The sequence below is a fragment of the Haliaeetus leucocephalus genome, unplaced genomic scaffold (assembly GCF_000737465.1).
Source record: "Haliaeetus leucocephalus isolate CR32 unplaced genomic scaffold, Haliaeetus_leucocephalus-4.0 Scaffold730, whole genome shotgun sequence".
Taxonomy (NCBI): Eukaryota; Metazoa; Chordata; class Aves; order Accipitriformes; family Accipitridae; genus Haliaeetus; species Haliaeetus leucocephalus.
This window is the reverse complement of record NW_010973166.1, coordinates 225,698-235,523: the sequence shown is the minus strand read 5'-3', so window position 1 is coordinate 235,523 and position 9,826 is coordinate 225,698. Positions and strand designations below refer to the sequence as shown.

The 9,826-nt window shown below is 46.0% G+C and overlaps 1 protein-coding gene across 1 annotated transcript; it reads left to right on the top strand.

The window, feature by feature from the left end:
• Nucleotides 1-359: 359 nt before the first annotated feature.
• LOC104840032 (zinc finger protein 734-like) lies at nucleotides 360-1,774 on the top strand. The gene is made up of 2 exons (XM_010580709.1): nucleotides 360-1,644; nucleotides 1,675-1,774. Exon 1 carries the CDS (start codon nucleotides 360-362, stop codon nucleotides 1,518-1,520), a length of 1,161 nt encoding a protein of 386 aa, XP_010579011.1. The 3' UTR covers nucleotides 1,521-1,644; nucleotides 1,675-1,774.
• Nucleotides 1,775-9,826: the final 8,052 nt, after the last annotated feature.

The window sequence follows — 9,826 nt, the reverse complement described above, 5'->3', positions numbered from 1 at the left end:
ATGTGTAGCGAAGACAGGATTATGATAGAGGATTTAACTTCATTAAACGTAGTCTGTCTGTATTTTGTTTGCTGAGTGTATATTTTATGCATATATAATAGTAGATGATTGTGTTTCTTCTACTGCATAACTAATAGTCTGTCCCATTCTTTTAATCAGAAAAAAAATCTTCACTGTGATAGCTTTATGTTAATATCAGAAAACTCACTGATGAAATGAGTGTTTTATTTTTTAGGGAGGACTGTAAAGAGAGCTGAGAATGAGATGGACTTACCATGAAGAACCTGAAGCTCTTGGTATACACATCATCAGTGAGCTGCAGATGAACACAGCGTACGCCTCAGAGGATGGATGTGAACATGGACTGGGACTCTGAGAATAACATTTGTGACACAGGTGAGAAGCATTCAAATTATTCCAGAAACACCACTAAGCAGGTGGGCCACACATCTAGCCTCCAGAAGGAGGTAGACATGAATTACTCACAGACATGCGGTCCTTGTTGCAACTCTGCTGGACCTTCAGCAGGAGGTAAGCAGGAGCTTCCTGCAGAGTTGCAGTGTGAAGACAAAGAAACCTATGAGACCTACTACCAGAAACAAGGTGAGAGTACAGCTGGGGTATTTGTCCCCTCCAGTACCAGCTTTGACCTGCAGTGTGAAGATAAAGATTTAGAGCACTGTTCCTCTGAGCGGTCCAAGAAACCATGGAGAGGACTACATGACAATAACGAAAACACCGTCCTTGCTGATGTGTTTGATGAGGACCTGGAGCCTGTCTCTGAGGAAGCTTTGCCGTATCGGTGCAAGAAGTGTGGTTCCTCTTTCCATGGTATGAGCGAGCTGCAGGAACATAAGCGAACTCACCTTGTGGAAAACTCATACCGATGTCCCGTCTGTGCCAAAGAGTTCTTCCGTGCGGCAAATTTGCGAATGCACAAGCTCATTCATTCTAGTGACAGGCCACACAAATGTCCGGAGTGTGACAAGGGTTTCATTCGCACGGCTGATGTCTGGAGGCACCTACGCAACGTACACAAGATAGAGCGCTCCATGGTGATCCTGGGAAACGGCATGGCTCGGAACCCCTGGTCAATAGTGCACCGTAACCAACACACTGTTGAGTACACTGATCAGCCTTGTGCAGAAAACCAAAAGTCTGAGGAAGACGACTATAAACCTTATGCCTGTCCAACTTGCGGCAAAGGTTTCGATAAGCCTAACCTGCTTTCCAAACACAAAGTGATCCACCGACAAGACAAGCCCTATAAGTGTCAGGAATGCGGCATGGCGTTTGTCCAGCTGCTCAGGCTGAAAAGACACCAGCAGACTCACTCTGGGGAGCGCCCTTTCTATTGCGAGGAGTGCGGAGGGACGTTCACCCGGCTGGCATCGCTCCAGCGCCATCACCGCATCCATACTGGAGAGAAGCCCTACTCTTGCAATTACTGCGGTCATTCCTTCACCGAGTCAGGTACCTTACGGAGGCATGAGCGCACGCACAAATTGGACAAGTCTTAATTCTTCGTTCATTTGTGATTGTGGTCTCCTTGGTTGCTTCTTACCTGCAGGAGGCCTGCTCAGTTGGGCTGGAGAAAGCACTCCATTGCATGTGCTCTGGCCAGTCCAGACCCACTTCCCAGCAGTGGCTGACGTGGGGGAATCTCCGGGGAAGATCACGGGGATCTCTGGAACCTGTACTGGCAGAGATTGCACTCACTGGTTTTAAACTGGCTTTGTGTGAAAAAATAACCTAATTACCACTGAGTAATGAAATGTGAGACTTGAGAAGACTGAAATCACTCACACGTGCTAGCACTGTCTCAATTAGCTGAACTGACGATGCATCAGCTTGAGCTTTTTGCAAGGATGCTGTGAGACTTCTCTCTGCAGTCTTGGTCACTGGATAAATTGGCCCTGCCCTCTCGAGTGTGGTACCTCTTTGGCACTGGGTTTGAAGATCTGTTGTTGCAGGTCTTTGCTAAGTCAGAACAGTCCAGAGTTGTCCCTCTATCCCTTCTCTCCTTGCATTCTGCTGAGTTTTTCTTTCCATTACTTTTTTTTGAGGGGAAGTATCATGTTGGTTATTTAAAAAAAAAAAACAGCCACAAAACAGTTCCTTAATAAACTCAACAGTTACCAGCTGTATTTCATAAATGTTTATATCTATGGGAGTATCGATCCCTTACGTACTTTCGTGTGATTAGTTGAATTTCTGTTAATAATGGAAAAAGCTTTATTTTTGCTATGACGGTACATGTTCTTGGGGTGAGGGATTTGAATACATTTGTGTCTCTGATGGAACTGTGCACTTTAAATCTGTCCAGCTGAGTGTTACAGTAGGAAATGCTTGAGAACACAAAATTCAAAGAGCAGAAGACCAAATTTAAGCCACCTTTGCTACTCATTGTATAGGAGTCGTCTTCATTTAAATGTTTCCACATATAAGGAAGCTTCTCATAACAAAACCATGTTCTGTGTTCTGTGATGTGTCTGAGTACTACCCGAAGTGTCTGCCCGACTCTTCACTTTGATTTAGATTCAAATGGTTAGTGAAGAAAAATTTGCTTAGAAACTAGCCTGGCAGACTCAGGCAGGTGCTGCCAAATACCCCAAGGCTGTAACTTCCAAAGAGGTACGTATTGCCTCAGTTATGGCAGTGGGGTTTTTAACTTTGAAACTTAAAAATGACACTTAATCTACTGTTAACCACTGTGGCAGAAGCATCCAGTTTGTACTGAAGTTGCAGCCTTAATTTCGTTTTTGTGTCAGAAAGCTTTGCTTCCTTTCCCCTGCCAGCTGCCATAATTTCACTAATTTTTTTTTAACGCGTTCTGCCTTTTCAGCAGGCAGTTGCGCAGCAGAGTGAAAGTAAAGCTTCAGGGTAATGTACCTTTGCATTTACTACCAGGCTATTTAATGTAAAGTACTGATTGTGCCATTTGTTTTCATATTTCATAGAGTAAAAAATGGTTATGGCTGCTCAGCACATTCCACCCATGCAACAGCTGAGCAGGCGTTTTACAGTTGTGAGTACTGTCGTGTTTGAATTGAGGTCCTTGGCTCGGATCAAGCTGAACCACTGTCCACAGCAACGCTTTAGCTTGATTATGAATGGGAGACTAATTCTCCCAGCCTCACTAATGGGTCATTTTCATTCCTCAAAGAAGTCTCCAGATTAGGGAACTGATCTACATCCCACTTCATAGGGATGTGTTATGTTGTCTCTGAAATGATGTACTTTTGTAACGCAGATACCTCTGCCGGGATGACTGGACCCTGTGTACCATATGCATTCGCTACAGCTGTGAGTGAGACTTCTCCAAACTCCCCTCTGCAGGTAGTTCCAGTATGATTTTAGGTTTCCAAAGGGATTTTGACGGGGCCCCTTGGCAAAGGGTTGGTCTTATCTGAAGGCTGCTTAGCCTCTCTAAGAGGAAAGATCCTTGCATGAAAAAAATCCTGGCTGAAAGGAGACTGTGGGTAAAGGAACTGCGGAGAGAGGTCATCAGTGCTCTTCTGTGGGGACTGTGTTGTTCAACACAATCTGAAATGACCTGGAGAGAGGGCAGATAGCAAGGTGACAAAGCCGTTCCAGAAGCTATCGTGCATTAAGTTTCCACCCTCATCTTCTAAATGCATTTTGAAGTTGTCAGCTACAGTCTCCCCTTTTCAGCATCCTGCTTCTCCCTTGGGTATGCAGTGCTCTTGCTGCAGGGGCTTTTAATATCCAATTAAACTGCACCACTATGCGCACCTTTATGTTGTGTGACTGTTATGCTTAGACAGCTGTGGTAATTGTGAACATCTAGTTATTCTGCTTTTTGGTGTTAGCAGTTGATGGAATTTGTACCCGTAAGAGCATAATGGTGAAAGTGTTTTGAACAAAGGTCTGTTTAATGGGAAGAGTAAATGGTTGGTGAAATGAAAACTACTAGGCTTAACTAAAAGGTTATTAAAAAGATACTTGCCTGGAAGGTTGGCTTGCATATAAAATGCTTGGATGTATGAAAGGAGTAATTAAAATGTGTGATGGTTTCTGGGAAAAGCATGTTGAACCCTCTTCAAAGAAACTTCCACTAACTCCTGTGCAAGCTACAGGAAATCCCTTGGAGCTTAATTTAACCCAGAGATCGTCACTTCTGCACTTTACATTTTTAATATAAAGGGTTGGAAATCTCTCCCAGGCCCTGATGCTCTCACAGTGTCGGTCTGAGTTGCTGATAGCCTACAACAGACATAGCCAGTGACGATAGCCCGTATACCTGCTCTACAGCACTGCTTCATTAGAGAGGTTTTGAAGTGTGTGGTTTCAGCAGAAGTAATTTTTCTTTGTTCAGACTAGCCAGTGTATCTGTTAGCTCATTTGTGTCTGTAGAGGCCACGGAAGAAGTGGTTCCCTTTGATGCTGTGCTGTGCAGAGGACTCGCTCACAGGCCCTCATTGCTGGGGCATTACGGGAAGCACTTGGACACAAGCACAGGGCTGGAGCTCTGAGCTAGGCAGGGGATCCTGATCGTGCGAGTCCTTTTGATCGCTGGATGGTGTTTGTGAACAGCGGAACATAGAAATACCCTTTGCTCTTTGCTAATTTTCCTGTCCCCTCACTACACCGCTTCTGCCCAACTCATTTCCATCACAGGAAAATTGTCTCAAGACTAAGAAGTTAGAATAGCTCCAGCAATGCAGACTTCTGGCCCTCACTGGCCTGGAATCACCGGCCAGTCCTTGGCAGCAACAGTACTATTTTCTGACTTTGTTAGCAAAGGTGTTGCGTAGTAAATAGGCCCGTGCTTGTGGAGTGCAGATACAGCACCTTGCACAAAGGAGAAGCTACTACTGTACAGTCTTTCAGCTCCTCTGCATACCATCAGCCTCCTTTTATACTGTTTGCCTTTTCCCAACCGGAGGAGTCTGAAGCAGGAGTCTTTGATGTAAACAGGGAGCGCTAAGCAATCCATCATTTGTCAATTAATCTGAGCAAAGGGCATTGAAATCTCTGGAGTAGGCAGCTTTCATTTAAAATGAGGCTTTATCATGTGATGATCTGCTTCTGATCTTGTAAAGTTTCTGTTGGCATAAGGAGTCCCCACTGCAGTTTTCCTCCTTACAGACTGAAAACGAGCAGGGGCTGAGATCTCACCAACAGAACGGCAGATGAATAGCATTTCGCTAGGATAATATACTGGAAATAGAAAGGAAAACAATGTTTTTATTTTGGTGATCCCAGCTGTGTCTGATGCTTTGAGAAGTTAAAAAATAGTGGGCTTTTGCAAGGTTAGAGTCATCTTAAAAGAGCAACCACTGAAGGGGAGCTAGCCTGTGAAGCGGGTAATACAGGTCTCTGCACTAGAGTGCAGCCGGCTTGTAAGTTCACTGCAGGATGGCTGTGCTGCTGAACTGCCCCCTGCTACGTGAGAATGTTATTTTCCAGAGGAGGGTGTGCTCAAATGAATGTGCTGGTGAAGTTCATGTAATGGCCTTCCTCTTGTTTATCTGCTAGAAGAAAACATCAGAGCTATCAACTCCTTTTCTCATTAGGGGTTTTATCTTAATTGTTGCTTATGTGCTTCAAATCTGAAAGCAGGAGTAGCAATTTGTTCTGAGCAGGTCTGTTTCTGTACAAACTACCAGGACACATCTTGTTGGCTGCAAGGGACTCTTAAGGAGAAGGTCCGTGGGCTCAGAGCCATGCACAGGTAACAGGAAGGTAGCCTAGCTACGGGCTTGCCATTTAACAGCTATTCCCAATAACTACCTGGCATGTCTTAAAAAGGAACATCTTCCTTGATGCAAGGATGTTCTTTGTTGAGTGTGTTAAGTTTTACCCCAAAAGAGTCAGCGTGTTTTGCTGGCCTGCTTGCCCAGCCTCTGTTCTCCTACTTGAAAGAGGATGTGGTAATTTTCTTCCTCCTCGATACCTTGACCGTTGTTGCTGCTCCTGAAAATACTGCTGGTGTTGACGGCAGGGATGGTTTAGTGACTTCAGGGGGTTCTTTTGGATTGCCTGGTGGATTGGCAGCAATTTAGAAAGAGGAGTTACTAAAACCTGAGGTGTCAGCAGTTGTTAAAGGATTTGGTCTGAAGACTTCTGCTTGGTAAGTGGTGTGAGTGATGGATGACTTACTTTCATTGTTTGGGAAAGGGAACTGGGAGAAGGTACAACTCAGCGTTCGATCTCCCAGGCCCCAAGATTAAAGCCTGATCTAACTGACCTTCCTTGTGGGACCTCTTAGGAAGACTGCTAGTATGTATGTCTTAGTACTTGCATTTAAGAAGCTCTTAGACCAGTTGTTAGCTAGATTTCATATTTATACCTTAATTGTTTAAAAAGATGAACTCGCTTGTAGAAGTCTGTCTGCTGACTGTGCAAAATGGTTTGCCCCAAGAGCCTGAAAAAAAGGCGGCATTGACTTTTGCATTGAGAAGAGTCTGTACTCTGTAGTGAGGTTCAGTGCAACCCCATGGAAGGATTTCTGCTGGCACAGTGTTGCATCTGCTGGATGAAAGCTGACCTTGCCAGAAAGCACGGCTGTGTTGGAGCACTGTAGGAAAATCTGGGCACTTACACCACGCTGCCTCGGCTGCTGGCACCAAATCCGGGGACTGGGGATGTTTTTTACCTGGTGCAGTGTGCTTTGGGAGATGCTTCCTCCCCAGAGAGCTGGGAGGTTGGGGGCTGTGTTTCCTGAGTACTGAGAGATGGCTAGCTGGTCCCATCTTCATCTGCACGTCAGCTCCTGGTTACAGGACAGCAGCGTGCGAGCACGACAGAAGTGCAGTATGTGAGGAAGGCTGAGGTCCATATTTGTGACTGTGGTCCTACAGGTTGAACCCCTGCTGAGACAAGGCTGCCTGCACACTCGCTGTGAAGCCTCCCACCAGCCTTTGCTTCTCATGTACCAAAACTCACCCCTAGGGATACCTGCAGGCTTGGGTAGAGGTACAGGAAGACACCTGTGAGTAGTTGCAAGACCTCATGCCCTACTTCACTTCTGAACGTGTGCAGATGCACAGTCCTTGCATACAGTAATAGACACAGAAATATGCTATGCATCTGTACAAATACCTGGATTTGTTCAAGACCACAGCAGCACATGTGAGCTAAAAGCACAAGAGATTTTCTTTTAGACTGTTCATGGCATGTGTGAGTAGATAGAGAGTGTTTATTTCCAGTGTGTTCACCTGAGATATAACAGCAGCTTTAAAATAGCTCCAGGACAGGGAGGTTCATGTAAACACAAAGAGTATCCCCAGTTTTAACTACATTATTTCCTTCTCTGTTCGCATACTATGACACAGCATCCAGTTTGTAATAATCAGACAGTAATCACTGCAAGAGTGAAAAATAAAGCTAGGCTCCCCCCCCTCCTTGGCAGCCACAATACTATTACAATGCAAGCCCATTTATTATAAGTACATTTATATATCATCATTTACAGATATATTTACATGCCTTCAACAGCACTGCATGGCCAGGTGGTCTGGGACGAGGGCTCGGCTTTTCAGCAGGTTTTTACCACCATGAAGGGCAGAATAAGAAATCCAGAAGCAACATCAAGCAATGCAGGACATCCTCCCACAGTGCAGGGGGGTGGTGCTGGCAGCAATGTTGTTGGAAAGGTCTGACGCACTAAGGCAGCAAGGTGAAAGACCTCTCTGCTCCTCTCCAAACTGGAAACAAGGACAGCTCCCTTTCTGGGCATGCTTCCTCAAACTGATGTGATTTCTTGCGATGAAAGACAGCCGGCTCTGAGTGAGGAAAGGCCCAGCTTGATCTGTTTTGTTCATACTCAAAAGGGGGAAGCAAATCTGGGGGGCTTTTAGCAATTTCCAGTGCAGAGCCTTGCTGAGTGCATTGTGCGCTCCCCTGTCTTTTGACCTGGCTTCCTTTTTATTTCACAGTTTGCTATAATTGCTTTTTTGCTTCTCTCATCAGGAAACACCCTTGAGGAAGAGTTTTAAGTGACTCTTCTGTCTTGTTTTGTAAAGATTTTGCTGGCCGACTGTGTACAGACCTATAAAACATGACCACCACCCCTGGCAGTGGAGATGATGGAGTCAGCCTAGCATGCACCCTCCTTATTCTTCCAGACTGGTCCCCAAACCCTTCTTGGAGGGGCTTGCATGCAGGAGGTTGGACAGGCTGAAGCACAGCAATACGGACCCTGGAGCAGCACACACCCACTATGGTCCTGGGCTTCATCCCTCACCTGCTTACCTTGTGGGGGAAGGGGATACTCGTCCTAAAACCACGCAGAGCTCTCCGTTCTCTCTTCCAGAAGGTCAGTCCTAAATGCCAGCCCAGGGTATACTCAGCCCCGCTCTGCATGAGAAAGAGTATCCCTGGATTTTAGTCTAGCTCGGGAAACATCAGAAACTTTCCGGTACTGTTGTTGTCTCCTGCAAACGAACCTGGCATTGGGCTGGCATAGCAGGAGGGGTGGAAGGAAGGGCCAGAGGCAGAGGTGCCCTTGGGTGACGGGCTGAAGCATAAGCCGAGCATGGCTGCTGGGGGTAAAGATGAGGGCAAGGATGACTTGGGGGTTGTGTCAAAAAGCATGAGGTTCATGTGAAGAGCATTCTGGGACTTGGATCTTGACCAGGCTGGCATCCAGTGAGCAGGCACTTAATAAATATCACTCTTTTAGCTAATGAGAAAGGTGGAAGGGGCTTTCTGTTTTCTCACCACGTGCCAGGGCCCTTGCTGCAATGAAGAGGTCGGCGAGGCACATCTGCTGTGTCCCCTGACCATTCTTTGTCTTTCCAGGCCCACCTCTGGTCCCATGGGACACTCGGGTGGGGAGTGAATCTTCCTTCCCAAGGACTGTGTTGCTGAGATGGCTGCAGGTACCTCCGCAGCGGTTCTTGGAGTTGTGAAAAACAGCTGGGAAGTCTCTTTCCAGAGGTGGCCAGCTGAGCTCTTGGGAGGAGCAGGCAGCATGAGTCCTCTCTGCATGAGGACGCTCCAAGGTGGGTTCCCATATGGAGAACCACTTCCCCTGCTTGAGAGGCTCAGATGTGGCTGGTACACCACTGTAACTGGTGGGGAAGCAAATGATGCTGGACAGTAAGAGACACTGAAGGATGGAACTACAGTTTCATCATGGAGCCGCTCCCAGGCAGTTGCTGGGAAGACCTTTCAGGCAAGCGCTACAAACCAGAAAATGAAGCTCTGAGCCCTTCATGTGAATAACTTGAGCAGGGAGATCTGGTTGGCAAAACATCATTTGTCACCAAGTGAGGCTGGATAAACCAGGTACCGACCACTAAATATCTCTGCTGTCATTTGGAAAACCCTTGGGGTCTAGCATTTGGGGACAAAGCAATAACTAGTGATTAATTTTCAAGAAAAAGAAGAAGAAAAAAACAAAGGCCAAAAATGCTTCTTGCCCTTTTGTTCTTCACAACAGATGGGTGAAAACAGTATGTTCTCAGCAGTAACTTTTTATTATTTCACAACTGCACATCTCTATTACACTGCAAGTTAGAAATGTCAGTTTAATTTTCTTTTAATTGCCTCAGCTGTCAGGTACCTGAGAGAAGCCATTTTTGCCAACTCTCTAGTCCCTGTTCTTGGTCTCAGAAAGCAGCTTATTGGTGTAGGAACACTCAGTGCGCTTCTGCTTCAGAAAGGGGCTCTCCCGAGAGGAGAGCAACGGGTGCAAATATTTTGTCTGTAATTACTGTATCCAGCGTGCTCTGTGTGAAAGGGTTGTGTTTTGCAGTGCTCATATCATTGGCAGCACAGGAGGGTTTGAGCTTTGGTTTGGTTTTCCTTGCTTGTTCCCATGTGGAGTTTAAACCTGGTGTGTATTTGCTTAACC

Coding starts and splice junctions, on each gene's coding strand:
- LOC104840032 (XM_010580709.1), top strand. CDS start 360: ATGGACTGGGACTCTGAGAATAACATTTGTGACACAGGTGAGAAGCAT.